Below are 16,264 nucleotides of genomic sequence, written 5' to 3' on the forward strand. Positions count from 1 at the left end.
TTTACAAACTAAATGTTGTCTGTGTCCACCAGATGAGCCAGGATTGGGTGAGAACTACCCCAGCCAAACCGAGATGGCCCTCATCTACCAATCAGCCGCCTGGATCCTGGCAGGTCTCCTCTTGGCCATCATCATCTTCCTCATCGTGGCGTTGCTCGTCAACAAGAAGAAGAAGTGGGTGCAGATGTCCTGCTACAGCGCACCAAAGAAGGTGAGAAGCCTTCATAAATCAGGCTTATTATTTCTGAAGCGCCGGCTTAAAAAGGTGCTAAATCGCACGGACTGCCTCATATAGATAGCTGTATGTGCCGCGTTAAACTGTACATCAGTCAGGAGGTATTCGCCTTGATCTTCCACTTTCTGCTTTAACCAGTGCTAAAGCTGTCATTACTGTAGGATTAATGGAGATTCCTGTTGCTCCGCGCTTTAAACTGGAACGAGGTCATGTCCGTCATAAAATCTTTTCCATGGAAGAGGCAAATCTGAGAAACACAAACGTGCGCTCGTATACATTAACGAGCCGTCGTTGACGTGTTTTTTTATTTTTTTTGTCTCTTCGCCTTCCGCAGACGGTGATCCTGAAGAAGCACGTCAACAAGAACTCGGTGGTCTACATGGAGCCGTCCAAGGAGAACAAGTTCCAGAACGTGAAGAACGACTGCGGCATCATCCACTTCTCCCCGGATATGTCGTCCCACTGCATGGACAAGATGACCATCCCCAGGGCGAAGCTGAGCAACGGCACCGACTGGACGCCGCGCTAGGCCCCCTCCCCCCCCCCCTCTCGCCCGCCGTCTCCAGGGTGCTCCGTGTGACAATACGCACCGCGGGCGCCGCCTTCCTCCCAACCCTTCTCTTTGTGTGACAGTAAAACTACAGACGCTCTGTCGAAGGGGCACCGCCGGTGACCACTGTTTCTTTCATCATGTGTCCACGTTTCTCTGCTTTTGGACGTTTGGATGGACAGATGGACATGTTGAGGGGGAAAATCGATAAAAAAAAAAAAAAAGAAGAAGAAGAGAGACACAGCCACTCTGGGCTTTGAACTGGAGGAGGCAGCAGCCAGAGCGACTGTGAACGCCGTCTTAATGCTGCTTATTATTGCTCCCTTTGAAACTGGAACTTTGTGGCAATAAGAGGAGCATAAAAAGCTTTAGGACAGGGGACGGAGCTGTAGTTAAAAGGCAGACACAGAAGATGCTGCCCCCCCCTCCCCCACTTCTCCTTAAGTGCAGCCGTGGATGTAATCTTCGTCATTAGCAGGGAGCCCAAAGGATCCGTTAATCCAGTCGGGTCAAAGTGGTTCTGCAGCCAAAATCATAACGGGTCGGCAGGCTTTATATAGACCTCGGATCCAAATCCCTGCGTTAGAATGTGTGGTTTCCAGCTTAGTTTTTGTATATTTCTACAGTATTTGTAATAGATGTAGTGTTGTTCTTGGCCATCTCGTGTTTTTATTATGGGTGTCTCTGTGGGGCCAGATTGAACCGTTTTGAAATGCCAGTCTAAACATTCCCCCCCCTAAACCAGTACAGGAAGGACAAACTTCCATAATAATCCTGTTGTTTCTAGTTTTAGGTGACCTGAGTCATTCCATTCAGAAATCCCAGATGATAAACTGCATTTCTTGCATCAGTGGTTCTCAACCTTTTTTTTGTTTCTTTTTTTCTGTTAACCTCCGAAGCTCTCCCACATGAACAGGCTGCAAATCTTTTCTCCGATTTCTAGATTCTGGAAATAATTTTTACAACCTCAAAACTGGCAACGCATGGTCGCCCCATTTGCCAAAAAGTTCCCAGATCCCTGTTTTAAAGGGAGTCGGCCGATGATCCCCCCCCCCCCCACACACAAAAAATGGAATGTGAAGTGATATTAATCCAGGAAAAGTGTTGTTTTATTGACACTTCTGGTGCCGGACACTTCATCTGGACCTGTGAGGAATGTCTTTGATAGCATGGGTCACTTCATATCTCCATTCACAGATGTGTGTGTACGTGTGTGTGTGAGCAGGAAGCTCAAACATGCATGAAATGACTCCTTTCAAAGCCTTAATTGATATTCACTGTTCAATTTTGTTTACCCCATGTAAAAAAAAAAAAAAAAAACAGTTGACTGTCTTCACCCGTTATGGAGGCGGAGAGATCGTGCTGTTGTGGTTCTCGCCAGGTTTTCTTAGGCCCCCCCCCCCGGTTACACGATAATGTTTTCAGCTGCAAACACAAAACTGTTGTGTTTTGAGTGTTTGTTTACACAACAACGGTGCTGGGAGCCGCTGACAACGCAACTTTTGGAAAACGGCTCCCAAGGTGGAACTTTTTGGGAAACACTCCGACTCTGTATCCATGAAAATGGGGGAAATGTAACTTTTCCCAAAATGCTCTCACTCCGTCTCCATGGAAATAGAGGAAAAACAATTTTTTTGAAAACACTCCATCTCCATGGAAATGGGTGAAATTTAAAATTTTTGAAAATGCAACTCCATCTCCACGGAAATGGGGGATAGCGCAACCTTTTGAAAACAACTCTCAAGGTGGAACTTTTCAGAAATGCTCCGACTCGGTTCCCATGGAAACAGATGAAAAGGCAACGTCCTGAAAACGCTGATCCCATTTTCGAAAACTGTGCAAACGTGAAACTTTTCTGCATCGAAAACGCGTATTCACCTGAAACATTGTCGTGTAAACGGGCGTCTTACACAAGTGAATTAAGCAACGTGTTGACACAAGAGTTTTAAGGAGCGCTCGCTAGCATCCGTACAGTCTGGTACGCATTACACCATCAGAGCGTGTTCGGAGATGTAGCACTTTTCTTTGGAGCCAGTGTTGTCGAAAGCACCCCGCAGGATTCTTGGAGGGATAAAGGCCCTAATCAGGGATTTGATAGGCATATTAAGCACACAGAGATGTTAAACCACTCAAGCGAACATGTTGTTGCAGCTCGAGGCTCCGTACCAGCCCGATCAGCACGGAGCCGCTGAGGCTTTAGGAAACATTCGGGGTTTCAAAGTAAAAAAAAAAAAAAAAAAAAAAGGTTAATTGCCAATATATCAAATACAAAGATTTTCATGCCAAAATTGGTTCAAGACCAATTCCTATTGAAGTGTTATAGTGACTCAGTAAGTTTGTATCTGTTTGAATCATGACTGTGCTTTAAAAATGAAGAGGCGACTGTAAAAGCTTACGCAATTCTTTGTTCCATGTGTACAAAAAAAAAAAAAAAAAAAAGTAGTTTAAATGAGTAGGACAGAAGAGTACCTTATTTATTTTTTCACATAGCTTTATTTATTAATACTAAACTATAGTTTGAGATTTCTTTGTTGGGGAAAAAAAAATGAACTTTTAGTAGCCAAAGCTGCTGTACATTGTAGACCATTTACCATTTCTATCTGCTTTATTCTATACAGCCTTATTTATTTCACTGTTGCAAATCCTGTAAATATGTTTTCCTAGACGATGAACTGTAACATTTACACCTATTTTGAGAAATAAATGTGTGAACCAAAGGTATCCTGCACTGATAAGTGAATCGCAGTGAGATCACCCGAGATGGTATCGGTCAGCAGCCGCTGCTGCTTCGCTTTGCATGCTCCTGCACATCTGGTCCTGGATATATGGGAATTAGTCCTTTTTAGTTCCCCTAAAATCTGATCATTTTCTCTGGCCTTCCACGGGTGTTCTCTTATCGCAGTAGCACAAGCAGATGTGTCCCACGCAGGTAGTTTTGGCACCGAGACCACTGATCTAACCGGCGGGCTGATAAAAGCCCGGAAAAGACATGCGAGCCAGACCCTGGAAACCTGGATAATCCTGAGAGCGGGCTGCGCTGTTGTTTTGACTTGTCCGGCAAGAGCCGGCTCATAAACTTCAAGGTGAGGAAGCTCCACCGGAAGGATCAATAAAGCAAACAGCAGGTTTAGTTTCCCAGGACTTGAATATTGTCAAAATGCTGCTCCGGTGCTCACACGTTCTCGCCTCCTGTCACCAAAAACACAAGTATCAGTTTACGCACTTTTAAAGGTGAAGCATGTAAAGTGATAGCACTTTTGTTTAGTACAGTGTGTCCCGCGGTGCAAGCAGTTTTGGCGGTTTGTTTTAAGTTATTAATCACGAAGAGATCCAACATTTTGTTGCGTTTACAATTTAATCTGGCATTTATTTCCCTTTTTGGACCGAGTACAGATAAGATCAGGTCCAAAGTGTTGTCAACGAGACAGATTTGATCATGTGAAAGTCCCCGAGGCCCAACAAACCCTGATTACACAATTTCAAACAATTAAAAAAAAAAAAATAATAATAAAAATGTCTCGATATCTGATGATAGCCCCACAACTCTTTTGTAACCACAGGTATCAGGAGCCAGGCTGCATATGCTGTGATTGGTCCACAGATTACACATGTTGCATGTAGGCTACACTATCATGCCAACTTTAAATTTAAAGGTCATTATGGCTCTTTTTTTACCAGTTTGGGACACTCAACTCAAAATTGGGCTGTTTGTAAAACTAAAATGCATTTGATACCAGTTTTGAAGGGATAGTATACAGAAATTAATCAATTACACCTTTTATGCATTAGGTGGCAGTAGTGAGTCACTTTCTGTTGGAATTTTGGCCGTTTTCTTTTATTAATATTTACCCAAAACCTCCAGCCTTTGTTAATTTTACAGTTCAGTCTGGAGGACTTTATGCTAAATTGACAACTAGCTGGTGAACATGCCAACTTAAGTAGCCATACGTGACATCATATATATAAACATCAATAAAAACAATTAAAAAATCGCGCAACTGTTGCTTTCTTTGAAAAGTATTCAAAAAACTGAAATGCTAAATATTACATATTTCACCATTAAGTTGAATATGAGGTACTGTATTTTCCAGATTACAAGTTGATTAAATCACCTGTTAAAAAATGTCAAGAAGAAGAAATAATAAATAATTCATTATTCTTCACTTTCTCTGCTTTTCTTCAGTGCCTCATGTTTCTCACACTCTGAACTCTTTCTGCTGCTCCGTTTCTGTTTTCTGATGCACAATTCATCCTTTTCCTATGGCGATTGTCTTTAACGGCAATATTTTGCTTGTGTTCTCGGTCAAAAACAGTCGTAAAAGGTTTTTCTGTGGTTCTGTTGTTTATAAAGTAACATCTAGTATTCCCAGATGATTCTTGATATAAATGGAATTACCATGCAAACAATATTTCACAAAAGTGTGACTTATAGTTCTGAAAATAAATCCAAAAATCCCATTATTGGTACATGAAAAATACAGACACAAAGTCACAGAATGTGGCAAAAAAAAAGGGATTTATTATTTTTCATACAGCGACTGACTAGAAATGTAAAACTCTTCTACTCAAGTCAAGTCAGTAAAAAAGCCCTTTCGCTTTGAAACGTCATAGTTCTGCTAAGGCAACATAGTCCCGTAAACCGCTACTCTACTTCTGTATAACGGAGGCCCATATAACGGAGAAAGTTCTGGAAAAGGTTCTGTACTTTGGGTCTTCCCGCTGAATAACCGTTGGCTGTGGGGACAGAAGATCAACCTGTGTCTTTGGGGCTCACGCGTTCCGAATCCGGCATGAAGCCGATTGAGGAGGTCCGAGGATTAAAGCCGTCTGTGGGAGCCAGTACGGCTCCAAGGGAAGTGGCCCGCTGGAATCCCTCGAGTATTCACAGGAGGATCTTGTAGTAATCGTCCCTGTAGCTGTACAAGACCACCACAGCCACCCTGAAAGAAAAACATTGGCCCGGTATAAAAGTCAGAATATGAAAAGCATTATCAATGGGTGAACGTCCAAATGGAACATCTCAGTCAGAGCAATGCAGTTCGGCCGAGGGGGTTTCCTGGAACTTGGATCTCTCTGGATTAAAAGGCCAGTTGTGTAAAAGAAATAACAAGAGGACGATCCTGCCAGGAGTCTGTGTCCACGGAAACCAAGCCCCATAACTCATTGCAGAAATGAACAAAACTTTAATGCTTAAAATGTGACGAGTCTGTCAAATGTCGTCATTTCAAAAGTCGACGTGCTGCAGTTCTGCTTGTTGTAGCGACTCGCCGTGGGGAAGACCGGACCAGAACATCATCCAAACTCCCCGTTGACAACGTTTTGGAGTGAAAACGTGAAGCCTTTGTTGCGTTTTGGGTGTCCGTTTGCATGACAACGGCACTCGGAGCCACTGGGAATGCAACATTTTGAAAACGCTCCGACGCAAGAATTCTGCGTTTTCCCTCGGGGGGCCTGTAAAACATAAACGGCGGAGTCGGTGTAGCTTTAATGTCCAATCTGGGCTGCAGCCGCGCCGACGATGCCCCCCCCCCTTCCTCAGTGTCAATCGCGAGGGGAGCCGAGCGCAAGACACCAAAAGACCAAACAAGGCAAATCCTTGGTTAAATTTCACCCCAGGAAACGGGCTCAGCTGAGGATTTGACGGCACGCAAAGCGGTAGTTATCCGTCTAACGGCTCTCTTTGAAGGACCGACTGTCACTGCTCCACCTGCGCTGGGTGGGCTCGGCGGGGCTTTGGAATGGCAGCTGACTGAGAAAAAGGAAGTCCGCCTTTTCATAAAGGTGATCATTAACATATTTCGCCGTTCAATTGGGTATTGTTGCAGGAGAAATAGGTCAATAGAGGGAGGAGAAGTGGGTTTGTGGAGCGGCGCTTCGTCCCTCACAATCACTCAATCTACCATCTGCACCTTCTTCAACAAAGTCTACAGAGCGGCGCTTTCTGCTTCATCCCAGATGGACGCTTCCCGTTTAGATGCCTCAGTGTGATAAGTTCATTATTTGTAAAATTTCGGTGACGTATAAATAACAACAGGTTGGCATTGTTTTAAAAACAACATGATTCTCAGCTCACAAAGCTTCTTTGTACTATAATGAAGTACAACCCGACATGGATACGTTTGTGTTTATTTCTCTGAGCGGAGATCTGTCCCATATTTCACATTTGATTTCATTTCATAATGAAAGATCTACGATTCGGTGGTTTTAAAACATGAAGTAACCTAATATGGCTTTATATCTCCCCTCTCTCAAGCTTTTCTTTGGCCCGCCACTGAGAGCGGGCTCTTTTGTGTCGGTGTCTTTCGGGGAATATTTCCAGAACTGGCTGACTGCTCTCTTAGTGAAGCTGTGGTCAGCCGCAGCTTTCCTCTGGGTTTGGAGCTCCTTCGCTCGGTAACAGACTGACCGCTCGGCTTTTTCTACTGGGCGAAATGTTTAGCGGTGAGGGCTGCTCAAGAAGGGGTCTTTGTGACAGCTATATAATCAAAAAGAAACTCAAATATGCACCATTTAGGTAAAAAAAAAAAAAAGCATCATATAACGGAGGCGAAAAGACCTTTTAGTGATTTTGAAGTGGTGGATCTCCTCGCAGATGGACTTCAGGTATCGTTGCTTTGGGAGGCGAGACAGCAGAGTCTTCACGCTGCTGTTGAACAGATCTTCACATTCAAACTGGAAAACATGAAGAAAAGGTTTAAACCAACAGGATTGGCATTCGTACTTCTCATGATGCGAACTCCGAGACCCTCCATGAGTTTCAAGCGACATAACACAACCAATAAGAAGAGAAAAAAGGAAATTTGCTTTAATATACCGTCGTTACTGTGTGACCGTGCACAAGAGTCACAAGCTCTTCCACAACAACACACAGCGATATCGAAGAGCTGCCAGATAATGAAAGTTATGAAGTAAATCCAGGCGTCCTACTCATGAGAGACATGAGGCAAATAGAGAAATGGTCAAACGGGCCGACTGGATCCTCTGTTTCATCTACAATCCCTGCACACTGCTCAGCGGATGGAAGGATTCATTTTAAAAAATATCACCTCGATAATCCAGAGTTCATTAAAACAATTTCATATTGTCGGCCTTTAAGAAACTCCGTTATAAAAATAGCTTTTCCTCATTTCCTATTTATCATGGGAGGAAAAAAATCCCACTTTTTCTATCATTTCTTTTACCTGCTTTTATATGTCAATTTGATGTTTTAGCATTCTTAAGCAATTCTTAAGCATTTTCCATGTTTGTTGGGATCTTTAACCTTTTAAAAATGTTTTTGCTTTGACAGCTCAATAACATATCTCATCTATTATTTGTAAACATTCTCTTAAATATTTTAGAGTGGGGCAGGTCTGGAGGTTATCGAAGCAAAGTTTGAACAGAAATCTCACAGTTTTTCTATCCCACTGGTGCAGCTGAGTATTCCCGAGATCAAGAACTGCTCAAGTTGTGTCAGGAAAAGTTAAACTGGAGCCAAATCAAACATGTGGAGCAGCTGTGCTGCCCCCAGCAGAAAGCAGCTACAATCCTCTCTCTAACGTGATATATTTCTGTATTATATATTTTTATATTGGTGGGGTTGTTTTTTTTTGCTGTCACCACTTCTTTTACAACCCCTTTAGATTATTGCTTATAATTATGTTTAACCGACTCAATCGTAACCAAACTCCCCCAAAATGAAATGCAGCTCACGAGAAGCAGAGCAGACCAGTGACGTAAAGCCACTGGAGAGGCTTCTTGTGTATTTTAATTCGATTTTTTTTGAAGATTTTAGTTGATGAGACAAGGCCCAAAGTACATGACTAAATGTATACAGAGAATTCAGTCAGAGCTCTTAGTGTTTTTTTGTTTTTAATGTATATCATGTTGCTTTAGATCACAATTCATCTGGGGCAATAATCCTGTTCTTTGATGTGAAGCAGTTTCTAGTAAAAAAATAAAGTTTTAAAACAGAATACATCCCAGTTTCATCTTAAGAGGGTAAAATAGTGCCATAAGAACCTAAAATTCAAACTTTAAAGATTTTCTTTGTTGTGTCAGAGTATCCGCCAGGAAAATGTCTTGATTTCCCACAAAAAACTACTTTAAATTGTTTACTACTACAATCTCAACATAAATCCAATTTTAATGAAACCTTGTGGTCCAAATTACAGTGAAATGTCCCAAAAAACTTCTATAGCTGTTGCATCCTGCAGGCTGTGGCCCATGAACCGTATGTTCCATGATTGTAGGACAACTCGCCAACGGACAGCGCCCTCAGCGGACAACTCGTCCATGGATGAGATTTCAGAATTTATTTGAGAAAATAAATCCTGTACAATGTACTTTTACATATGACTTCTAATAGATATTTTATATATACTTTTCATATATCGAGTATATTTAGTATAGTATCATATGGCTTTGTTTCTCTTGGGAATTGCTCAAATTGAGCTTATCACACCTCAGATCTATCATTAAAGACTGCTTCATAATGAAATATATATCTTATGTTTTTGTGTCCAATATGGCTTTATAATCCTTCCAAATGAGTCAAATATACTTTGAAATTCAATCCTTCAAATCAATAATACTGAAAAAATTGGTCGTGGTCGAGATTGCGGTTGCATCAGTTGCAGTTATGTGGACGAGTCGTCCGTGCATGTTTGTTTGATCCCCCTGTCGATTCAAGTCCTGAATATTTTGTGACTCTACATAGCTCAAAAAAAAAGTTCAAAAAGTGACATCAAACTACAGCATTTAAAGAAAAGAGGTTTTACAGTAACAGACCGTCTCCCCCCAAACAGCCTCACAGGGTGTCATTTTCCTCACGTTTGTTAACACGCTTCAGACGCCATCCTGGAATGAAAGGGCTTTTTCACGCGCGGCCTCTCCATATATTTTTTTACATGTGAGGAGTCGCGGGGACGCGAAGCCACAAAGCAACAGTGGCTTCAGGATTTCCTTGGTTTCTCGTGTGACCTGAGGTAATTTTCTGTATTCAAAACAGGCACTTCCTGCTGGCCTGACTCTACACGCTGTATTATCATGGGCTTTACTCAACGTGTTGTCTTTCACACATGTGCTGACCGTATAGGTGGCCCTTTCACTTATTGAGTGAATTCTTTCACTTATATAAGAGCAGTGTTAACAGAAACTTTTCCACTTTCGTCATGTTTCTTTATAGTTTAATTAGTCTCCGTTGTTTTTTTTGTTTTTTTTTAACCTTGGTTGAAGGGAATGTGGGATTTTTACAAGCCTGAATCTTGGGTGAAAGTGAGGAATGTGAATATTAACACCTCCTTGCAGCGCGTTTGTTAACTGCGCCGCATGTCTGTTGCATATGTGAGGCTTGTTAAAGGACTCTCCCAGGTCTCCCTCGGTGGAAAAAGCGCAGGGGTGTTCCCTCGCTCAAGTCCTCATCAAACAGGACTGTGAGGAAGGAGACGGGATCCCCTCTTCCTGTCTCGGATATGGACCCACACGGGCTGTTCTTTCCACTCCCACCCAGCCATCGGAGGGTCGCAGCCTTTTATTAACTGCCGTGTTTTTGATTAACCTCCTCGGGAACAAACCTCGAGAGCCAGGAAGTTGATCAGCGTTTCCTTCTGAAGGTCCACCTGTGGAATTGAGAAGGAAAAACACGACACGCAGGATTAAACAAAAGGCTCCAGTCTCACTCTGCAACAATGCAACATTTCAAAAAAAACAATAGCTCACGCACTCAGGGAAGGAAGCTCGCCATACAGAAATAATCAACCATTGCACCTTCTGCCAAACAGGGCGCATTGCTTTGTGCGAGTGTAAAGCCCCGTTTACACGACGATGCACGGCTCGAAGGCCACGGCGACGTAGCAGGTTAATGCTGTGTGTGAATCGCCCAGCGACCGAGGAATCAACCACTTCAAACAAGCAGAGTTGAAAACTCAGCTTGTTCTTTTAATTTCGAAACCCCTCCCTATATCCCCTCTGTTCAGGGGCCGTGTGAGGCTACGAACAGTCAAATGCCTCAAATCATTATGTTGGTTTAGCCTCTGCAGTCTGCCCACAACCCCATTATGAGAGTCTTAGCAGTTTGCAGAAGCTTCATTATGTCGTCACATATAATTTTTTCATGTCCCTGCAGAAGCAGGTTTGTATTTGGGGCTCATTTAGGAATAATAGCCATTTTAAACTGGTGATTTAGCCTGAATGCTGAACACAGTGATTATCTGTTGATGATGAACGAGGAAGGGATTTTTGTTTTTGCTTCTGGGGGGGACGCTAATTAGTGCAACACCGCTACTTGCATGGAAGAAGTCTGCTCGCCTCTTTAATAGAGACGACACATTAAGCTTTTTGAGTTTTGTTTCCTTCATTTGGTCGACACAGGCGAAGAGCCTGCAGCTTGCTGGCGCACAAATAGTTTAATTTTATTTGTTGGGTGATTTATCTGGTTGTTACAGTAAAGACAAGGAAATGCCAATTAAAGAACACCTTGTGTTGTCTTTAATAATGAGTTAAGGCACAGAGTGATTTCAGGGGATTTAACAGAGCAGGTTGGTCAGAACAATGCACAATTGGTTGTTTCAACACATTTTCGTCATTAATTATATTTTTTTTGCCTTTAATTATCCAGGAGAACCACATTGAGATTAACAATCTCTTTTACAAGTGTGTCCTGGAGAGCTGGGGGGGCCAAGGGACACACACACACACACACGGAGAACATGCAAACTCCACACTGAATGTCTTTGAACCCACGATATTCTTGCTGTGAAGCAAAGGCTAACCACTGCGCCACCGTTAAAAGTTTTACAGGTAATGTCCAAACGTAATGCAGTTCAAAACAGTGGTACAAACACAGAGGTCACCAGGTACCAAGGAAGAAGAAGGTGCAATAAGCACAGGGTTTTTTGTTGTTTGTTTTTTTAAGCATTTTGTTTGTTTACTTTCTGGTTTATTTGCTTTATGTTGTACTTATTTCAGTTTATGAAAGTCTCTTGAGTATGTGATTGGTAAAAAGAAAAAACCCAACAAGCTCTCGCATCGCAACGACTTATTATCTCGTTCCCACGCATTATTAGTTTTTCTCTCCAGCCACTCCGGGGCTCTGTAATATGGCGCTGTTCGCTGTAGATTTCAGAACTGCGGTTCTTAAGTTGGAGGTTGAGCCGTTGCCCCAAACTTGTCTGTAGGTGTGAATGTGAGCGACTGCTCGTCTCTGTGTCATCCGGCCTTCACCCACAGTCATCTGGGACGAGGCCCCCGCGGCTCCGACTTGTTTAAAGCAGAATAGAAGATGTATTAAAAAGGCTATTAAAAAGCCATTAGCAGGCCTGAAAGCACACGGTGTCCCTTTAAAATGCATTAGAATAATTGACTTTTGGGTTCGCTTTGTTCCTGATAGACACGACTTACATGCCTGTGTAACTGCTTACCGGCATCAAGGTGATTGTGTTATGCTCCCTTAGCTCAGGCTTACTGATGTAGTCCAGATCCCCGCAGGGATGATAAACATATCTGGGATATGCAGTGATATGGTAAATACGAAAAGCAGTGGTCATTTACTTTGAGAGTATCTGGCCATAAATCTACGACCCAACCACAAATAAACTCAACATGGCAGCGATTAACTCCCCCGACGACTCCCAGCACGACACGCCGGGTACCTTCTGTTTAGCGTTCGTCGTTCTGGCGCAAATGGAAAAGATCCACGGTCGCCTCACCTCCAGCAGGGGAGTTAAGCACAGGGTAAATAACTATAAAAGGGCTGCTCGCTCGCAAGTTTGTTGTTTCAGCTCTCAGAAGTCCCTTCATCGCTCGGTGATTTCACACATGAATTGAAAAGATAAGGCGGGAGAGCAAAGGGGCGAGGAATGGAAGGGATAAAGCAGAGAGGTAAACAAACACATGACTTACTGCCAGAACTTCAATGTCATTGCTCTTGTTCTGCAAATTGCTTCCAAGATTCTGTAATCTGCTTGTGATCTGCAAAAAAAAAAAGAAGGAAAATCAAAGTAAAAAATGAAAGAAATGAGCGGAAGCTAATATTATTTGTCTCCATCAAAATGAAAACATTTCCACACGCAGTATTATTGTAAGCAAATACTTGGCGTGGCTTCAAGATACAGGCGCCAAAAATATTAATGAAAACTGCTTTAATGTTTCAGTCATACACATCCAGACACACAGGGAGGGAGAGGATGGTGATAGTGGGGCTATAAGTAGTTCATAATGGGTGGAAGTGACTTACTATACCTCAGTGCTTTAAGATAATACATGATAATACAGCTTATTGTACATTCAGGAGGGTGTGTCAGGTTTTAAACGCTCAGGATATTCTTAAAGGCACATGATCATTTTAATATTTTTCCATTTCACCCATTGAATGTGTATTATCTTACATTTATCAAGGAATTTAACATATAAGCTCGTATGTTACATACACAGCACATAATACAGCCCCATCTCTTTAGCTTAGCATTTCACTGAATTCTATTTAATCAAATTTATTGTTTTATATTTTAAGTGATATTCAAATCAGCTGAATTTATTTTAACAGGTTTCTTTTGAGATTTTAAGGATGAGCTATTCATTTTAACATTTAAATACAGGTCACGAGATGGTGCAATTAGTTTAACACAATTACATGTATTAATTTCTAATGTTTGATGGATAAAAATTGTATGTTTTAATTTTGCACCAGATTTTTGGTGCAAAACGTCGTTCACCATTTCAAAGTAAAGATAAAGTTTCTTGTCGTCTTTAGCTCCTAACTTTAAATTTAAATGCTATTGTGGCTTTATTTTAATTTCTGTACTCTTTCTACCTCTGCACACACGCTCCTCCATCCGATCGCGGCGTAACTGAGTTTTTTTACACGTCATTAGAAATAAGCGAGCATGATGACACAACAGCACTGAGATGTTTTCTTCTACAAGCAATGCGAGGAAATCTCTCTCGAAATCCCTGCTAGAAACACTCATATCCCTTTAAGAATAAACAAAAACACCATCAACAGCATGTTGTATGAATTATGTGTGTCTGGGTATTTGTTAATCGTATGTAGTTTGGGCATTTTGTGATTGCTGCTACCTTGGCCAGGCCTCCCTTGCAAGAGAGATCTTGACCTCAGTGGGATTTCCTGGCAAGATAGAGGCGACATACACAGAAATAATTGTTCTAGATAGCTAGAGCTGCACGATGTACATGCTCCATGAGATCACATTAAAACGGTCTCAAAAACTGTGAATAAGTTTCTTTTCACTGGTTTATTATAAAGAATGTTTACCTTCAAAATAGTAGCAAAATGAGTGGTGCATGTGTTTTCAGAAATGTGTGTGTGTGTTTCTGTGTGTGTGTGTTATTTCTGTGTCCATAATGACACTTGTTACTGTGAAGTCAGATTTGCCGGTACATATATCTGTATGAGTGTATCAAAATGTGGATGTGTGTAATTTCGTTCCTTTGTGTGTGCCTACAAAGACCTGTAACTGTCTCTGTCTTCACCTCCACCTCAGACAGAACTCAGTGTTTCAAAAAGGGTTTTGCTCTGAACTGTGGGTTTTATTTGCCCTCAGTCCAGACTCACAGACTCCCCTTTGTCCTATCCTTGTACTTTAATGACATGTTTAAAATCACTGAACCCGACTACAATTATACTTGGGGATATGAATACTGTATGTCTGAGGAGACTCGGTGCGGGCCAGAAAGCCTGCCGCCGGAGTAAAGTGATTCTATATCAAGTTACAGACAAAATCCGTTTGTGATAGGAAAGCTGGCTGAGAGGCCGAGGCAAAGACGGAGACATTTTGGAAGTCCTCGTTGGACCTGTGCATATTCACACGTGCACAAGCGAAACATTTAAACGTGCAGAAAATGTTTTACGCCCACACGAGTCTCATTAGACACACATTTTGTTCAGGACGTACAAAACGTTGTATATACAAATAAGAGTATGTCCTCACAATTCATTACAGATGCACGAATAAGATGAGCAAGAGACAAATTCAGACACACAAACACAAATCTCCACATGTATGCACAACTCATTTTGCTACTATAAGAGCACAGTGCAGATTTGTTGTCGTATTTGGTGCTATCAAAATAAAATTGAATAGAATTTGACTTGAGAAAGCATTGACCCTTATAGGGTATTCCTTGAAGTATTTGGAAATGGAGAATTTCAAAAGGTACTTTCTTTCACATTTACGTATTCATGAGCCATACAAATGTTATTTATATGTAATAAAAATCAGTTGGAAAGTTTAAAAATTATCGAAATGCGATTGCATTTATAGCCTACTGTTAAAAAAAACAAAAAACCTCTTAATACAGTAAGGCCCCGTGTGCACGACAAAGTTTCAAGTTAAAACGCATCGTTTTGACGTTTTTGTTTCAGAAAACGATGTCTGTTTCCATGGAAATGGTAGAAATGCAAAAAATTATGTAGTTTCCATGTTGGATTACTCGTGAACATATAATATAAATGGGAATAATGGCGAGTACACAGACATCCGTAAGGGACAGACAATAAAACTGCATTGCTATTAAACTACCAAGTCCCAAGAAAATATGGACCGGTCGTCATGACACTCTGGGAGTTATTGTCCATATACTCCGATCATGGTGCACATGGGCAGTCGGAGCATTTCAAAAAAGTCGTTCTGCAGTAACTCTGAACACCCCAAACACAACTAAACTGTTCCATTGTCACCTGAAAACGATGTCGTGGCAACAAGCCATAAAATTCTACATACATGGTCATTTGCACTACAAAGGGTTAACAGGCCTTTAATACTTAGTCGAAACTCTATAGAGAAATGATACAGGCAGAAGGATTTCCATCAGGATTTAAATTGTTCGAAAAAAGGATAAAAGATGTTTGAGGCGAGCAATAGATGGAGATGGAAGAGTCAGCCAATAGGAAGCCTGAACTCAATGTTTATCATTGCATTGTCAAGGTCCGGGTAGAAAAAGAATCATATTGTCAGTTAGACAGAAAAAAAACAAAAACAGGTTATGTTCAAATCTTAACTATATAAAACAGTGAGAGGAACTCCAAGAGAAAAAAAGACACGAAAAATGCACACATAAATCCTGCGTGTGCGTCACTAACCTGAGTCTCATAGCGCCGTCTGGCACTCGCCGAGACTTTCTCCGGACTGATGACATTTACATTCACATTGGTGCTGCTGCTGCCTCCATGCTGCTCTGAGGAGCCTGGGGACACGAGGAAGAGCATTCATCAAGCTTCTTCTTTTTTTTTTTTTTTTTAATATTTAATCACGGCTCAAAGTCACACAGTCGCACGTTCCCATCCGACGCCATCGAGAGGCGCCCTTGTTAATCCGTCATCCGGTTTAATCAGAAGTTACCTGTGAGCTGGTGTGAAACTTAACGCTGTTCGTCACTGGGAAATCAGCTAAGTGCCAAAAAAAAAGAAAAAAAAAAAAGGAAATCCAAGAGCACTCCAAATACTTTACAAATAACACATGCAGTTTAAAAAAAAAAAAAAA

At 41.7% G+C, this 16,264-nt stretch overlaps 2 protein-coding genes across 5 annotated transcripts in view; one reads left to right on the plus strand and one right to left on the minus strand.

Annotated features, from left to right (window-relative positions):
• LOC308119563 (cysteine-rich motor neuron 1 protein) overlaps window positions 1-1,040 on the plus strand; it is a 38,727-nt gene extending 37,687 nt beyond the window's left edge. For both annotated transcript variants that reach the window (XM_080479647.1, XM_080479648.1), the window contains 2 exons: window positions 33-211; window positions 570-1,040. In XM_080479647.1, the coding sequence (XP_080335773.1) occupies window positions 33-211; window positions 570-764 (374 nt within the window). In that variant the 3' untranslated portion in view covers window positions 765-1,040. The remainder of the gene's footprint in view (window positions 1-32; window positions 212-569) is intronic.
• A 3,084-nt stretch (window positions 1,041-4,124) lies between these two features.
• The window catches only part of eif2ak4 (eukaryotic translation initiation factor 2 alpha kinase 4), a 35,325-nt gene continuing 23,185 nt past the window's right edge, over window positions 4,125-16,264 (minus strand). For 2 of the 3 annotated variants that reach the window (XM_080480004.1, XM_080480003.1), the window contains exons 35-39: window positions 15,865-15,968; window positions 12,666-12,734; window positions 10,340-10,384; window positions 7,342-7,457; window positions 4,125-5,725 (exon numbers count right to left, since the gene is read on the minus strand). In XM_080480004.1, coding sequence (XP_080336130.1) covers window positions 5,668-5,725; window positions 7,342-7,457; window positions 10,340-10,384; window positions 12,666-12,734; window positions 15,865-15,968 — 392 coding nt within the window. In that variant the 3' untranslated portion in view covers window positions 4,125-5,667. The remainder of the gene's footprint in view (window positions 5,726-7,341; window positions 7,458-10,339; window positions 10,385-12,665; window positions 12,735-15,864; window positions 15,969-16,264) is intronic. The other variant, XR_013935983.1, reaches the window with a different exon arrangement.

The sequence above is a fragment of the Lipophrys pholis genome (assembly GCF_963383615.2).
Source record: "Lipophrys pholis genome assembly, chromosome: 14".
Classification (NCBI taxonomy): domain Eukaryota; kingdom Metazoa; phylum Chordata; class Actinopteri; order Blenniiformes; family Blenniidae; genus Lipophrys; species Lipophrys pholis.